Source organism: Rhinatrema bivittatum, chromosome 7 (genome assembly GCF_901001135.1).
Source record: "Rhinatrema bivittatum chromosome 7, aRhiBiv1.1, whole genome shotgun sequence".
In the NCBI taxonomy this organism is placed as follows: Eukaryota; Metazoa; Chordata; class Amphibia; order Gymnophiona; family Rhinatrematidae; genus Rhinatrema; species Rhinatrema bivittatum.
The window spans coordinates 134,301,614-134,319,265 of NC_042621.1; the positions used below are offsets into that span (position 1 = coordinate 134,301,614).

At 42.8% G+C, this 17,652-nt stretch overlaps 1 protein-coding gene across 3 annotated transcripts in view; it reads right to left on the reverse strand.

The window, feature by feature from the left end:
* Positions 1–17,652, reverse strand: part of P4HA1 (prolyl 4-hydroxylase subunit alpha 1) — a 280,816-nt gene that overhangs the window by 235,483 nt on the left and 27,681 nt on the right. For all 3 annotated transcript variants that reach the window (XM_029609177.1, XM_029609175.1, XM_029609176.1), the window contains exon 2: positions 6,353–6,465. In XM_029609177.1, the coding sequence (XP_029465037.1) occupies positions 6,353–6,428 (76 nt within the window). In that variant the 5' untranslated portion in view covers positions 6,429–6,465. The remainder of the gene's footprint in view (positions 1–6,352; positions 6,466–17,652) is intronic.

The following is a 17,652-nucleotide window of genomic DNA, read 5'->3' on the forward strand; positions in this document are numbered from 1 at the left end:
ATCGAAGGTCACAGGCGTGAAGAGGCTCAAACGGTGGTTTGATGAGCCGACCCAAAACCAGATTAAGGTCCCAAGAAGGGGCCGGAGGATGCAGTGGAGGCTTGATGTGGAGCAAGCCCTTCAAAAAACGTGTTACAAGGGGTTGTACTGATAAAGGGACATCTCAGATACCTTTATGGAAGGCGGCTACCACACTGACATGCATTCTAAAGGAAGATGTCTTAAGACCTGACTGACAGATGCCAGAGATAGTCCAGAAACTTCAGGACTGGACAGGAAAAGGGGTCAAGGACTGAGAAGAACACCATGACGTGAACCTTTTCCATTTGTAAGAGTAAGATTTTTCTCGTGGAAGGCTTCCATGAAGCAATCAAGACACGGGAAACTGGATCTGAAAGGTTAAGTGGCTGAAGGATTAACCTTTCAACATCCATGCCGTCAGGGACAAGCTTGAAGATTGGGATGGCGTAGGCAACCCATCGTTTTGAGTGATCAGATGCGGGTCCTGTCCCAAGGGAATGTGCCTGCGGATGGAGAGATCCTGAAGTATTGGAAACCACACTTGGCTTGGCCAGTGAGGTGCTATCAGGATCATGGTTCCCTTGTCCTGACGTAACTTCATGAGAGTCTTCGAGAGAAGAGGAAGAGGAGGGAATGCGTAAAGCAGACTGGTTGCCCATGAGAGGGAGAATGTGTCTCTGGGCTGAGAGAGTGTTCGCTGCGAATGAGAGCAGTAGTTGTCCACTTTGCGGTTCTGATGGGAGGCAAAGAGGTCTGTCTGAGGATATCCCCATTGTTGGAAAATGGAGTTCGCTACCGAGGGGTTGAGAGACCACTCGTGCAGTTGAAAGACGCGACTCAGCATGTCTGCCAGCACATTGTCCACTCCCGACAAGTAGGTGGCCCTGAGGTACATCGAATGGGAGAGGGCTTCCGACCATATCTGCGCAGCCTCCCGATACAGAAGGAAGGAGCCTGTGCCTCCCTGCTTGTTGATATACCACATGGCCACCTGGTTGTCCTTCTGAATTAGGATGACCTGATTTGACAGGCGATCCTGAAAAGTACTGAGAGCATCTCTTATTGCTCGAAGCTCCAGGAAATTTATTTGGTGTTTGGCTTCCTCTGGAGACCAAGTATCTTGTGTCTGCAGATCGGCTATGTGGGCTCCCCACCCGAGGTTGGAAGCATCGGTGGTGAGAATGATTTGAGGATTTGGAACCTGGAAGGGCAATCCCTGGAGGAGATTGGTCTGATTTTTCCACCAGGCGAGGGACAGACTGAGTCAGTCAGTGACATGGACAATGGCCAACAGAGGCTGAATAGCTTGAGCCCATTGAGACCTCAGAGTCCAGTGCATGAGTCTCATGGCCAAGCGGGCCATTGGTGTGACATGGACAGTCGCAGCATGTTGAGACTGCAGCTGGTGAGCAAGTGACATGAGCGTCAGTGCTCATTGTCGAGGCAGGAAAGCCTTTGCCTGCAAGGTGTCCAAGTCTGCCCCAATGAATGACAAGGTTTGAGATGGGACTAAATAGGATTTCTAGTAGCTGACGAGAAATCCTAATGAAATTAGAGTGTGTAAGGTTAGGGTGAAGGACGACAGAGTAGCTTGCTGAGTGGGAGTGGGAGCCCTGATTAGCCAGTGGTCCAGATAGGGGTAGACGTGAACACTTTGTGTCCTGAGGAAGGCTGCGACGACGGCTGCGACGACTACAAGGCATTTTGTAAAGACTCGTGGTGCACACACGAGGCCAAATGGGAGCACTCTGTATTGATAGTCCTTGAAGCCTACTAGGAATCTCAGGTATTTGCAATGAGCTGGACTTATCGCAATATGGGTGTATGTGTCCTGGAGATCCAGTCTCCTCTTTGTAGAAGCGAGCCCAAGGTGACCATCTTGAACTTTTCTTGCTGGAGGTACTCGTTGAGGGCCCGTAGGTCTAGAATAGGACTGATACCTCCCGATTTTGGGGGGGATTAGAACCCTAGGCATTGCTGAGAGTGTGGAATGGGTTCTATTCCTCTTGACTGGAGAAGGAGGGAGACCTCTTGATCCAGAAGAATGGAGTGATTGGATGTTCTCCATGTTTGTAGAGGTGGGGAGTCTGGTGGCAGGGCGAGAAAGTTCAGATGGTAACCCTGAACAATGATTGCCAATACCAATTGGTCGGATGTGATTGAATGCCACATGTTGTGGAAGTGGCACAGTCGACCTCCGACTGGTATATGCTCAGAGGAATCTGGCTGCTGCTCTCTAAGTGGAAGTCAAAAACCTGAAGCAGACCCTGGCTGGGGAGCTGCTTATGGTTTTTGTTTTCGGGCTTGACGAGACTGCGGTTTTTTTTTTTTTTTATAAAAGGTCTCGTAGCATGGGATCTGGCTGGTGGCGGGTATGACTTCGAGTCCTTTCTGAAGGGCTGCTTTGAGGAGAAGTCGGAAGGCTTCAAAGAGAGCCTTTTTAGGGTCTCATGATGGTCCTTTAATTCTGCCACTGTCAGTTGGATGTGTTCGCCGAACAGATTATCTCCCACACAAGGCAGGTTGGCCAACTGGTCTTGCCCTTCTGGGCCAAGGTCAGAAGACTTGAGCCAGGCCCACCGTCTTGCCAACATAGCAGCTGCAGACACTCTGGTAGAGGTGTCAAAAATGTCATAAGATGTTCTAATCTCATGCTTGCCTGCCTGCAAACCTTTGTTTACAAGGGTTTGTAATTGTTCTTGGAATTGCTGAGGCAGGGAGTCTAAAGAAGTCCTGTATCTGCTTAAAAATGACCCTGTTATGTTGGGTCATATAAAGCTGATAGGCGGCAATTTGGGAGATGAGCATGGCCCCTTGGAACACTCAGTGACCAATGTTATCTAGAAATTTCTGTTCCTTTCCAAGAGGAACAGACGAGTGAGGTTTTGACCTCTTGATTACCGAGTGGTGATCAAGCTGTGACTTTTGAAAACCTGTGGCTGATTGCACTAAATAAGTAGTGTCAGCTTTCCTGTGTACTGGAGCAACTGATCCAGGACTTTCCCAGTTCTTCTTGAAGAGATCAAGAAGGACCTGATGGATGGGAATAGAGGTTATTACCTTGGGGGCATCCAGGAATTGGAGTAACTCCATCATTTGGTGCCTATCATCCTGTTCATCTGGTAATTGAAAAAGAACCAATTCAGCCATTTCCTTCACAAATTTATAAATGAGAGGTCCTCTGGAGAAGAACGTTTTCTACTCTCAGTGGATGAAGGTGGTGAAGGTAAGTCATTGGTGTCTGATGAGGTATCATAAGGATCAACACCCTTCCCTCTAGGAAATAGAGGGGGACAGGGTGGTTGGATACCAGAAGGTCCTGGTCTAGGCTCCAAAGGGATCGAAGGAATTAATCGAAGGCACCGGTACAGGCATCGATGGATGACTCTGTGGCGCCGGACATATCGGCACCCGATGTACGGGTCGGTGGCGAGGGACGTATAGGCATCGATGGCTGAGGCAGAACTCCGGATGGAGGAATGCGGAACGGTGTTTCTCCTCCCGATGTCAGTGGGGAGGGCATCGGAGACATTACGGCTTCCATCCTGGATAGCAGCGGTGCCAGCGCTGCCAGAATCTGGCAGATGATCGGTTCCACAGTCTGTGCCGGAGGAACCTGAAGACGTTGCATCGCCTTGTCGATGGCCTCCTGAACCATCCAGTCCAGTTCTTCTCAGAGACCTGGAGCAAGCAGCCCCGGCTCCGGAACACAAGAAGGAGGCAGAGGTGTAGCTGGAGGGACCACCGTTAAAGGTAGAGTCACGGCTCCCAATCCCCGATCAGGTGAGGGTTGCCTCGGAGACCCGGTTGCAGGAATGGTCAGTGCCTTTCCGGGACGGGGTTTCTTCGACAGCGGCTCAGACGATGGCGAGGTCGATGATTTCGCTCCCTCGATGGTCAGAGTCTTAAGTTATCGATGGCGATGTTTCTCCCTGCGATCCCCTCGATCCTGAGAGGAAGTAGAGGATGTCGATGGCCGAGAAGTCATTGATGCCGGTCAGTCGCCGGTCGATGCTGGCGCAAAGTCGATTGTGCCAGTTCCGACGATGTCGATGCAATGGACGAAGTCAGGGTTTGAGCACGGAAGAGAAGTTCCATCTTCTCCATTCTGGCCTTGCGACCCTTCGGTGTCATTAGGGCACATTTGGTGCAGGTTAAGACATCGTGCTTGCGTCCTAAACATATTACACAGACTTTATGGGGGTCTGTGATAGACATGGTGTGGGTACAGTCCGGGCACCAACAGAACCCCAACGCCATGGCAAAAAAATCGAGCTGCGGTATTGGTCAACGGCCAGTAGGCCGCGAGGGCCAAACTAGACTGTAATAGACGGGAGACGGGTAAAAACTTACCGGAGTACCGCGGACTGACAAAAGTTAGAGGAGGGACCCCTGTGGGGCAATTTAACTTTTAGTAATTCCGTGAGGAAAATTCCTGTCAGGAATCTCTTCAGAGCTCCTTTTCCGCGAGGCTACTACTGAACGGAAAAAAGAAGACTGAAGGGGGACCACTGCTGGCTGCAGGGTTAGTGCCATGCTGGGCATGCCCAGTAGGGGCCAGGCAAAGTTCTGGAAACTTTGACAGAAGTTTTCAGTGATTGGGCTCCATCCTGTGAGGACTACCATCCTGCTTATCCTGTGAGAACCCCAGGAGACTCAGGAAATCTACACCAATTCCTGGGTCTCAGGGGAAACAGTAAAGTTCCTGGCTTCTGTTTGCTACTTGAGCCATTCCCCTTCAGTAAACCTGCAGATGAGGGACAGTAAGTGTGGGGCATGTACACTGCATGCATTTGGGATTCAGCTGAGGGTAAATTAAGATTGCTCAAGTTTGAGTTGTGACTTATAGGTATGGGGGCAAGGAGAGTTCTGGGATCAAGAAGGGAAAGAATGTAGGGGTCATTCCTAGAAGGGAGAAAGAGTGAGGGTGGCACAGAGTCTGGATTAGCAGGGAGGAAGTGGAACAGAGAAAAAAAGATGGGATAAGAGTGAAAGGGGTAGAGATTGAGAAGCTGAGCAGTTGGTACTGATGGGAAGACTTCACAGGCCATTACATTTGTGTACTAAGCATTATTCCTCTTACTTTCCCCACCTCAGCACCCTGCTAAAAAACAGCAATCTCAGTCGACCACAACTCAAATGTTCCCAGGTATGCTCGTCAGGGTATGCACCACTCGTGTTACATAGGCTACTCATTAAAATAAAGGTGCATGTGCTAGATCTTATGTGACAGGCAAGTCAACCCTAGCCTTTCAACTCTTCTTCCAAGCATTCAGAAAATTTGTTTTGAAGCAGGATCTCAAACAAGGAATAACTATCTGCATCAAGTGATCACTGTACAAAAGAGAAAAAACGTTTGCTAGACTTCTAGTCTGTTCCTCAATTAGTTTATGATTCATTCTTTTACCCCTGGTATTTTAGCCTTCAGTAAAAGCAGAACAAAAAACCCACAAGCCTACAGGCCTTGGAGGTGTTTCAGCACACAGACTATACAGTAATACCAACCATAATACCAACAATTCCAAATGTCTCACTTCATCCTCCAGCCCTTTCCCAAGAGCACAGGTTTAGCTGTACGTAAAGGATTTAATTTCTATAAATAAAATATCCTGAAACTTTTTATGGATTCTTATTTTCTATACCACCCATACTACATGAAGCAAGCACTTCATTTCAAAATTAATTTTGCAAGTCAAGCAACATCCTTAAAATCTTTTGGTGGAAAATCATGTGTTGCTGTGAGCAGGTTGGGACGTGGGTTCCATTTGCTCTGGGTGCAATCCACCCCCATCACCATTTAATTACCTCTTAGTCGTGTCAAAGTTACTGCTTTCTCTTGAGGAGAAGCTGAAGATTTTGTTTGCATGTTTCTCAAGCAGAGGGGTCTACTCTGCCAATAAGGAGAAGCAGACTGATCTGAAAATGTTAAGTGCTGCATGTGGAGACTAAGTAGCCTAAACATTTATTCCAGTGTGTTAATTTTTCCTTTAAGGATGGTCTGGAAATATCTTACTAGTCTGGGCAAGCTTTTTCCCTTACCCATCTCCTGCCTATTGCTGGTAATTTAGATTTTTCTGCTGGAACTCAGAGAGGCATTCTCTCTGCATGGGCCCTAAAGGGGCTATTGCAAGTGGTAAAGTTGCTGAAAATGGATAGCACACTACTTACTTTTAAGGCGCTTAAGGATGCACATGATCTGTAGGATAAGTATTTTTCTTTTATTTTCAACTCTGGCACTATATTGCCATCTTGCTCCATCCTGGAAGATACCAATGTTTATTCTCTACAATCAAAAGGGAAGTTTATAGTCTGTTAGTGAAAAAGATCTCACCTATAGAAGTGAAGAAGTCCATGTGGGCATCAGAGCATGACAGCAGTCCCAAGAGGATCATACACCACAGATTCATTAGTGCTATATTTTCTTAGCTATCTGCCACTGCACACCTGTAGAATACAGTAATTTATCATTGAAGAATTCAGTTGTACTCCTTTGCAAAAACAAATACCCTGACTTTGAATTTTGAGCTTATATTTGCCACCACTGGCAAAAAATGCAGGATTTCTAAAGCATAGAATATAAAGTGATTCTAGTCTAATTTAGACACCCCCACAGGACATTCTCATGAAATACTGTCAATCACAGCTCCCTTAACTTTGAGATCACTGGCATGTAATTACATGCATTGAAAGCACTGGAAACAAAAAATTGTTCGAGGCTAGTGGTACCTTATAGGCTAACAGATTTGAGACATGATCATCAAGGACAATTGCATCGGAAGTGGAAAATAATCCTTAAAAGCTTATGCCTCAATAAATATTCTATAAGATGCAGTTTTGTTGCTGCAGGCTAACATTCTATCAATTCTCTCATCTGCAGGTAGACATTCTATTACTCTGAAAATGAAAGTTATACAAAAAGCATTTCCCAATTCCAAGATTTAATTTAATATTTCATATTGACTTTTATTCAAAGTGAAATTTTGAACTACAGCATGCTGTTATACACTGTGTATAACATGTGTCTGGTAATACTTTAATATGATGTACATGAATGTCACATTCAAATGAGGCACTCCTCTGCATTCTATTTAGCATGCACTCACCAACACTGAAAATTCAATATTTGTTTCAGACAAAGTGTTACCTGTTTACCATGCATGCTATATAAAACGCTTTGCAGCCACATGTATTGTAGGTTTCAAGATGAAGGTGTTATGGTTTTAGCAGCAGAAGGCGCTGTAGCAGGAACGAACAAGGTATCAGGGGAGAGAGAGGAAAAGAGAAAAGAAGAAAAGATTGTAAAAATGGAGAGAGGTGGAGAGCTGACAGCCAGAGAAGGCTGCCAGGATCAGGAGAGCACAGCAAGGAGACACCCTACTCATGCATCTTTAAGTCCTGGACCACCACACAGGCTTTACCAGAGAAAGGAGCAATCCCCATATACCACTGGAGCTCTGATACCATTAAAACCAGATATGAAGAGTTAAAATGTGACACAGATCCTCAGACATCCAGGTCTCACTCTATATAACTGGGCTTTGTCAAACTCTTGAGACTAAATTAAGGAAATTAAAAATGTTAAGCAAGCTTTGTCAAGATTAGAAGAACTAAGAGCAAGAGAAATTATGGACAGCAATAAAAAGGAGCAGTGAAATGGCAACAAATCATTGTGTCAAACATGTTAGCAAGAGGATGAAGCCACACTATGGCTCATGAAAGATGAATTTAAATATGCCATGCGGAAGAAAAAAAAAAAAAAGACTCGCAGTGGGTGGCTGCAGGATAAGCCTGGGAGAATTTATAAATCGGTTTAAACCCAGACCTTTCCTACATTAAGGCCAAACTGTTCGGAGTAGATGCAGTGCAGTTTACAACTGAATGAAACAAAATGGCTTCAACTGGTTGTGAAGTCTAGGCATGGCTGAACTTTTTGGAAAAGGGTCTCTTTTCTATATGCTTTCTTGATGAGGAAAGCAAACCTCCGGTATATGAAAGATTGTTGCTTCTTTGGAAACAAACAGGTTTTACTGATTCTCATGGTAACTTTTTTTTTTTTTAAATTCTTTATTTATAACTTTTAAGAATATTACAAATCAAAGGATTTATAACAGAAATCACAGATGTCATATCATAGATGAACAAAGAAAAATAACAAGGGAAAATTTTTATATAATGACTTCTTACATAATTCAATGATTCTAATTCCTGAATCTAATTGGGACAGATAAAGGGAGAATTTTTAAACACAAAAACAGAAATCATACAGAAAAAAGTTAAGAAATCTACAGCATGGTACACCTACAAACTTAATTATGACTCTGGGGAGGACGTGGGTTGTTTTTTAAGCTCAATAAATCCAGCCAATTATTCTGGTAAAAAGAAAATATTACATTCGTCTCTCCTTTTCACTAAACATTTACAAGGAAAATGTAATAGAAAGGTATATCCTAAGGCTATTATTTCTGAACGCAAATTTAGAAATTGTTTCCTCCTTTGTTGCGTTGCCAAGGCTAAATCAGGAAAAATTTTTACATTAGAGTCATGATATACAATTGGATATTTTCTAAAGTAATTTTTCATAATTTTATTTACTTCATAATTTGTAACCAATGAGATTAACAAAGTACCTTTGTCAATCACCATTAGTTCTGAATTTTCTAGGAAATTCGTCAAATTGCCTTGAAAAGGCTCATTTGACCTATTATTTTTGGAAATAGGCAAAAAGAAACAAATATTCACAATAAGCATATCCAATTCAGAGAACCCCAAAATTTCAATAAAAAATTTCTTAAGAGTGACGTAAGGAGTCTCTCCTATAATATGAGGAAAATTCAATAAACGCAAATTTAAACTTTTAGAGTTATTTATTTTCGAGTGCCTCCATGCGTCTGTCCAATCGCAAACGATCCTTAGCAACTGCTGCTTTAAACTCCTTCGTTTTTTCCTCTTCCTTTTCCAATATCTCGACCTTTCTATTTGTCTCAGTCAATTTCGATTACATAGCAGCCAACTCTTGCAATTGTTTAACATTGGCCTGATTTAATACTTGATAAGCGTTTTTCATCTCCAGCCTAAACCCTACGACCAAATCCCAGAGTCCTTGTAGGGTCACACCAGCCGGATTAGGGAGGATAGGAGGGGATATGTCCCCCACACTGTTGACTTCGCTTGTTTCTCCCCTACCTGCTTCTCCATGCGGTGGGGAATTCACAGCGATTTCCCCGGCTGGTTGTACCGGCAGCAACGACTCCCCCACTACTATCTCCTCCACTCTTGCGGGTTCCATGGTGCTGCACTCAGCCGTAGTTGTTATCGTCCCCGGTGTAACATGGCCATAACTCCCTTCCAACACTGAAGCATCCCCGGAAGCAAAAACATTCCCCGGGTCAACTTCTCTGTCTCCCTCAGTCATCTCTCTGTGCCGGCGGTTTCCTCTGATCTGGGCTCAGCGACGCCTCCTCCTTGAGCGCAGGGGGCTCTCCCTCGCCCCATGGGATCCTCAGTTCCTGAACAAGTAGGTGCTGACCGATAACGAATAATTTTTTGTTGGATAGGTGAGGGTGGAGGTTCTATAGGAAACACCCTCACCTTCCCCTTACGTTTAGGAGGCATAATTCAGTTTTAAGAAGATAAATTTAGAAATTGTTTGCACTGATCTTCCGAGTGTCTCTCTCATGCCGCCATCTTAACCGGAAGTCCCCCCTCATGGCAACTGTTTGACTCAAATTTGAGGTTTTATTTTTTCAACAGCTTGCTTTTGTAGCAAAACTGACAAGTGTGTTAAATGTAAACCTGGGTTAAGGATGCTGGAGCATCCGTTTTGGTCCTGCCCATGTATTACTGGACGAATTTATTTATTTAACGAGTTTTATATACCATCATTCAGAATCGTCAAAATAACGCCATCATAATGGTTTACAAGATATAAGGTTACAGGGATAAAGGGGGGGTTAAACAAGGGTTTCAAAAGGTACAAACTGTTATTAAGCATAGGGGGTATCATGTGCAAGGTTATAGTTCAGTTTTATGTTTCACTTCTTATTTATAAAACAGATGTGATGAATTTAATTTATTCTTGAGGGTGGATTGTAGGGCGATGTTGTTGTGTTGTTCATTGTGTGAGTTGGTATGCTTTGTTGAACAACCACGTTTTTAGATCCTTTTTGAAGGTTTTTAGGTTTTCTTGAGTTCTGAGCTCAGTCGGTAGGGAGTTCCAAAGTTTTAGGCTACCAAGGGAGATTGCTCTTTTTTGGGTTGAGGTGAGTTGATTTGAGGGCATTGGTGGTGTTTTTAAGGAGTCCCTTATTTGCTGATCTAAGGTTTCTGTTTGGGGTATGTAGTTGTATGTAGGGGCTTAGCCAATTTTCTTGTTTTTCATATATAATTTTATGTAAGATGGATAGGACTTTGTATTCAATCCTGTATCTTATTGGTAGCCAGTGAAGTGAAATAAGTGTTGGAGTGATGTGGCATTGCTTTTTTGATCCTGTGAGGATTCTCGCAGCTGCGTTCTGCAGGATCTGGAGTGGGTGAATGGTATTTAGAGGTAAGTTGAGAAGAGAGTTGCAGTAGTCTATGTTGGAGAAAATTAGTAATTGAAGGACTGACCTGAAGTCATTGTTGGAAAGAAAAGGTTTTAGATGACAGAGTGTAAGTAGTTTATGATAACAGTCTTTGATTTTTGTTGATATATAGTTTTTGAAAGAAAGTTCTCTGTCAATTATTACTCAGAGGTTGTGGACATGGTTGATTGGAGATATGATCATATTTTGGTTCATGAGATTGAGCGGTGGTATTTGAGGAGAGTTGTTCTTTCTATCTAATATATTAATTCAGTCTTGTCGAAATTGAGGATGAGTTTTATTATATATATATATATATATATATATATATAATAAAACTCATCCTCAATTTTGACAAGACTGTGTGTGTGTGTGTGTTGGGGGGGAGGTTTAAACAGATAAGTTAAGGTAATACTTTGATGATTTACAAATACTCTTAGAAATAGCTTTACTAAGCTATGTATATGGAAAGCCCTTTTGTTGGCAAAAAACTATACTACAATGTTTGCTGGATGAAAAGCCACCTACCCTAACACTGAAGAAATCTGCTTTATCAGGTTTGCTTGTTCAAAAAATATATGTAAAAGCTTGATAAGTCAAAAAAAAAAAAAAAAAAGATTTCTTGCAAATTTGGGACTAGTATCTGAACTCAATACAACACAGAGCATAAAGTTTGATCTTGAATGATTAGTAAGTCATTTAGTGGGGTTGGCCCTAACTTTTGTTACTTTGTGTGTCACTGCTATGGATGGTCTAAGTTCTACATTCTCCTTGTGAGGAGGGTGGGGGAATGAGTAGGGAGTTGGGTTTATTAAAGTCTTAAATATTTTATCCTAGGCATGCTGCTGGGAAGTATCAACTAGCTATCATGTATTTTGTACTATCAATAAAGAGATTGGAACTTAAAAGCCTTACTGGTTGGACTGGAATAAAGTCAGACACTACTACAATTTGGATTGTAAGTCAAGTCATTTAAATCCTGATGGGACTGAGTTTTGGCAGGTGTTTCACAGTATACTCAGGATCCTGCACTGAGGAAACCTGGACAGAGGAGTATGTTGGAGACTATAGCAAAGCACTACAATAAGTACTGGCAAGTTAGAAGTAAAATACCAGTAAGATTCACCTATGAAGAAAGGCAAAAAGAGATTGGGATTCTTCAGCCTGGAGAAAAAAAGGCCGAGGGGAAATATGATAGTGGGCTATAAAATGAGTGGAGTGGAACGGGTAAATGTGAATCTGTTGTTTACTCTTCCAAAGAGTACAAAGATTAGGAGACAATGAAGTTATTAGGTTATACATTTAAAACTAATACGTTAATAAATGAAAAAAATATTCTCTTAATGCATAAACAAACTGACTGTTGCCAGAGGGTGTCGTAAAAGCTATTAGTCTAGCTACATTTAAAGGTTTGGAAAAGTTCCCAGAGGAAAAGTCCATTAACCATTAAGGTCGAGTTGCTTAAATCTACTTACCCCTGAGATAAGAAGCATGGAATCTATTTACCCCTTGGGATCCAGTGAAGTACTTGTGACTGTTTGGCCACTTTTAAAACAGGATGCTGGGGTTGATGGACCTTTGGTCTAACCCAGTATGGCATATCTTATGCTCTTATGTATTTGTATTACAAAGCTGCTTGTGTATCTCAGTGCCTTCACATCAGCATCTGTAGTAGAAGAGCTTCAACTACAGCAGACTGGGGCCGATGTAACAAGTCATGTGCCAAAACTGGTGCTATTTTTTAGTGCAGATTTTGAATATCGCTCAGGGTAAAAGCCAGCAGCCCCATCCAATGCATTAACAGTAAAAAAACGAGTCCCACATTAAAAAAATGCAGTAGGTTTAAAAAAAAAAAAAAAAAAGCCACCACCAAAACCCACATTAAAGCCTCAATGCAGAAAAACCACAGAAGGAACAGGTGTTAATGCTGCTTGGACACCACTCCTTACAGGGTAATAAAAGGAGACAACTCTTTCCAGGGCTATATGCTAGGTAATTCTTTTGCAGAGTAGTGTCTTTTGTGCTGCTTGTTTTTCCCTTGCTGTATCCTTTCATCTTGTCTGTTACTGAGTGATGAATCTTGAGTACATCTGGTTGTTGGTCTGCAATTGCCTGTGTCTTTGCTTGTTTAGGATCCTGAAGGAACAGAATGGATGTTTTGGGCTGTGGTGAGAAGGGAGCACATCAGAGGTGGGTGCAAGAGGGGGACAGAATAAGAGTAACAGGTGGGTGAGTGGTTACAGAGTGGATAAGAGTGTGGTTTGCAAGTTTGTTAACTGTAGCCAGGAAGGGGAGATGGGGTGGAAGGTGAGGGGTATGCATGAGGTAGAGGGTGCAGAAAAGAAGATGGGTGGATGTGCCAGAACAGGAGTAGGGGGGAGGGAGATACAGGAGTAGTACCAAAAGGTAGGGATCCACACCTCATCTGATAGAAAAAAAAACAAACAGCCAACAGCTGGAGAAAAGCTGTGTCAGCACAGTGTGCGCTTCACGCAAGAAGAGATGGGCCTTCTGGTACGGCAAGCCTGTGAAAATATACTATGCTCTTTTGTCAGAAGACATCCACCAAGTTGAAGCTAAAGATCTGGGCGGGCACTGCAAAGGCTATCAGTGGCCTGTAGGTGGCCACAGGACAGTGGACCAGCTCAAGCACTGTTGGCGGGACACCAAGATGGCTGTCAAGGCCAAGCTGGCACAGTTTGAGTGGTCTTTGTGCCAGACATGAGAGGGCCCACCATGTGATACTAACAGATCTGGTTCCATGACTCTTAGCAGGATTGAGAGACAGGTGTCTATAATGAGGGCATGGATTCAGACACTGTGGAGACAAGAGGTGCCTGCCATGGCCAAAGACAGGCAGTCACAGGATGCACCTATGGGAACAGAAGAACAACCATCCATAAGTCTATAACTGATAAACGAGACACTGGCAGCCACTCAAGAGGACAATCAATTGGTTGAGCTCCACCTCATGTAGCCAGACATCATTGCCATACATCCTGGATGTACCAGTGATGCCTGGTGGGTCTCCAGGCGATGCTGTGGCTGGTGATGGGCCTGTAGGTGACAGTATTGTTCCTTCAATAGAAACACCCTCTTCTATGTATGTGACTGTGGACCAGCATGTGATGGAACGGATCACAAGACAGGAACTCTTGGAGTCCAGCGCTATGACCAGATTGAGGGCAATACATGCAGAGATGGAGCACATGCAAAAGGAAATATGCTGGATGCATAGAGGCCCGAATGTCAGTGAGAGCACAGCTGCAGCCAATGTGATGTCTGATTACATTCGCAGTTCATCGGACGACATTACTGGTATCCTATATGGCAGACTCCACTTTGTGGGATATAAAAATCAGTTACTGAACAGTCTGACCGGGCTCATGTTCCCCCTTCAGTGCACAGAAGTCCCCCAGATAGAGGCAGAGGTGGTGTCCATGGCCACAATTTATTTATTTATTTATTTGAAATCTTTTCTATACCGTTGCTAAGTTATATACCATCGCAACGGTTTACATGTAGGCACATATTTAATGTAGGTAAAAGTGTACTATAGTACATTCTAACAGGTGCCGTCAAAGGTTCGGTTACAATATATCATTAGACAAAATAATTTTTAGAGAAGTGGGTCATGACCGAGTGTACTGAAAGTACTTTTACGGGTAAATTTATCATACATAGTGTTATCAATATGCTAGTTGTGATGTGGGGTTCATAGACTACTCTACTGTATTGTCCTAATTACTGTGTCTCGGTGCTTATCTGCTTATTCCTGAGTAATTTCTATTCTCCCGTCTCCTTGTAAAATGCCTGTTTAAAGAGCCATGTTTTTAAACTTTTCTTAAATGCCTTGAGATAACTTTGTAATCTGATCTCTGGAGGCATTGTGTTCCAAATTGTGGGTCCTGCTAATAAGGCCCTTTCCCTCACTTGGGTTAGTCTTGCTGTTTTAACTGAAGGGATGGTTAGGAGTGCTTTATTTGCTGATCGAAGATTTCTGTGTGGGACGTGTACCCGTAATGCTGTGTTTAGCCAGTCTGATTTCTCATCATGAATTAGTTTATGGATGATACATAGGGTTTTGTATTTAATTCTGTGTTCAATCTGTAACCAATGTAGTTCCGCTAGGGTTTTGGTTATGTGGTCCCTCCTCCTTTTTCCGGTTAGTATTCTAGCTGCTGTGTTCTTAAGTATTTGAAGTGGTCTTAACGTAGTATTTGGTAGTCCTAGCAGCAGGGCATTACAGTAATCCATGCTGGAGAAAATTAGTGCCTGTAGAATTGTTCAGAAATCATTTTGAGTTAGTAGTGGTTTTAGTTTTCTGAGTACCATGAGTTTTGCATATCCTTCCTTTACCTTTAGTGATATGTGCTGTTTTAGATTGATTTCAGGGTCCATTATTATTCCAAGGTTACGTACTTTTCCAGCTAGTTCAATTTTCTGGTTGTCTGAGGATTATTGAGGTTTGGCTGATTTCAGTATTTTTCCATTCTAGGTGTAGAAATTCAGTTTCATCAATATTAATAACAAGTTCCATTTGTGTCAGTAGCTGTTTTATAATGCTTAGGTACATGTTAGCTAGATTTAATGTTTTCTCTATTGTGTCATCTATAGGTAGAATTAGTTGGATATCGTCAGCATAAATGTAATGTATAATTCCTAGTCCTGCCAGTAAGTGGCATAATGGCAGCATGCATATGTTAAAAAGGGTCGCAGACAGGGCTGATCCCTGCGGAACCCCTGTTTTGAGGTTGATTTTTTCTGATAATGTGTTATTGATTTGAACTTGGAAAAACCTGTTTATTAGATAAGAGCTGAACCAGTTTAATGTTTTGCCTTGTAGTCCGATTTCTTCTAGTCTATTTAGTAGTATTTTGTGGTTAACTGTCGAAGGCTGCCGATAGGTCGAGCATTATTAGAATATAGTGCTTACCGCTATCAAAGCCTCTTAGAATGTTATCTGTTAGAGAGAGGAGCAATGTCTCAGTGCTGTAGTGTTTTCGAAATCCGTGTTGCGATGGATACAGTATGTTATTGTCATCTAGGTGTTCAGCTAGCTGTTTCTATACTGTTTTCTCAATTAGTTTAGCTAATAAGGGAAGATTTGATACTGGCCTGTAGTTGTTCAGGATAAGGGGATCACTGTTTTTTTTCTTAATGATTGGTTTTATCATTGCTCCTTTCAGTATATCTGGTAGTATATCCCTTGAAGGGAAGTTCCTTCTTCAAGGGATAGGTTTATGATTTTAGTCAGTGTATGGGTGACTGTGTTAGCTGATTTCTTAAGTTCAATAGTTGGTATTGCGTCAATTTTGTGTGGGGCGGGGTTTACATTTTTTAGCATTTGTTCCACTTCCATTTCAGATATCTAAGTGAATGATGTCCATTGGTTGACATCTCTTTTTTGCATTTTGATTTCTTGGTTGGCAGCATTTGGAAGTTTGTCTCTTAATTTAGTAATTTTGTCACTGAAAGATTTGGCAATCTCATTACATTTCCATGTCAACACATGTTCCCACTGTGTTGACTCCCACTATGACTTTCTGGACTAGACCCTACACTGGACTATCATTTATTCCATCTGGACCCATCCCGATCCCACGCTGGACCACCACTAGCTGTCCCGCAGTCAACTGCCATGAAGGTCCACCGATGTCTCTGTTCTCTTCTGTGAATGGTGGCTAGCACATAGCTGTATTAGATTTCCAGGGAAGGCCCCTCACCCCTTGAATAAAAGCAAAAGATCTGCAGTCTGCTGCCATGCTGGACTGCCAATGACGATCACTGAATCCTGTCACTTCATGGCTAGTCGCTGCACAGTATGCAGAGATGGTGGTTGCACTCCAGTTCTTCCTTCAGGCGCAGATGCTTCTACACCTCATCTTTATATAGACACTTTTCCCAATCGGACATATCACCTCTGCCATCGCCTGACCTGCTTCCCGCCAACTCATCTCTTCCCTAACTATGAGTATTTACACTAACATTCAAACTTGCATTTCTTCTTTTTTTCCCTTTTTATGCAGGTGGGTACATCTTTGTCATCAGTACTCATCACTGCAGTGTGTGGAGATGGCTCCTTTCCAGCTTGCTCATTGTTGCTGTTTGCTAACACTGGATAAATTTACAACTTTCTTTGGAACAGGAATTAGTCACCTTGCCAGGCTTCCAGCAGGGGTCTTCCAGCTTTATGCACATATTGATGGAATTGTGGACTTTTACTACATGTGCAACCTTGCATTTTATGCAATCACTTTGAAGTCAATTCTAAATGCTTGCTTGTGCAATTACTTTTGAAATCAAGTAAGCATATACATGCATTAGCTTTTTCTTAAGGTCCTATGAAGGGATGGTCCAAGCCTGCATCTTTGATCCAGAGATTTGCAAGACTGGCCTTGTGAATCTCTAAACCAAGGATGCTGGGCCTGATGGTCCAGACTTGCATCCTTGTTACTGACTGGTCTTTCAAATCTCAGGACCAAGGCTGCAGGACTGGACCAACAGTAGCAGGCTCCAGTCTAGGTCCATATACTTTCATATCATTGTGGAAATCTTTGGATCAAGGATGCTGGGCCTTGGTATTTTGCGTATCACAGGTCCAGCATTTTTGGTCCACAAACTTCCAGGGAGGGTTGCTCTGGTGCCATTGAGAGTGATGCTACTGCCACATTCTGGTCTTTAATCTAGACCACCATTTCTGGGAGCTTCTCTTCACAAAAGGAGTATGGGAGGTTCACTATCTTGTCATGGAGAATCTCTCAGATCGAACTTGCTTGTAATCATGTCATATGCTACACACCAATGGAGACTGGAGGTTTGTGAAGCATAAATTGAAGATTGGAAGAGGAGTTGAACACCCTCTTCCACATCTAGCAAAGGCTGAGGTCAGATGCTCTGTTGGGAAGAAGGTATTTATTTATTTAAAGCCTTTCCTATACCATTGCTAAGTTATATACCATCGCAACGGTTTACATGTAGGCACATACGCATGTTTGGAGTAAGTGTACTATAGTACATTCTAACCGGTGCCATTAAGTTTCGGTTACATGAAATCATAAAAATATGT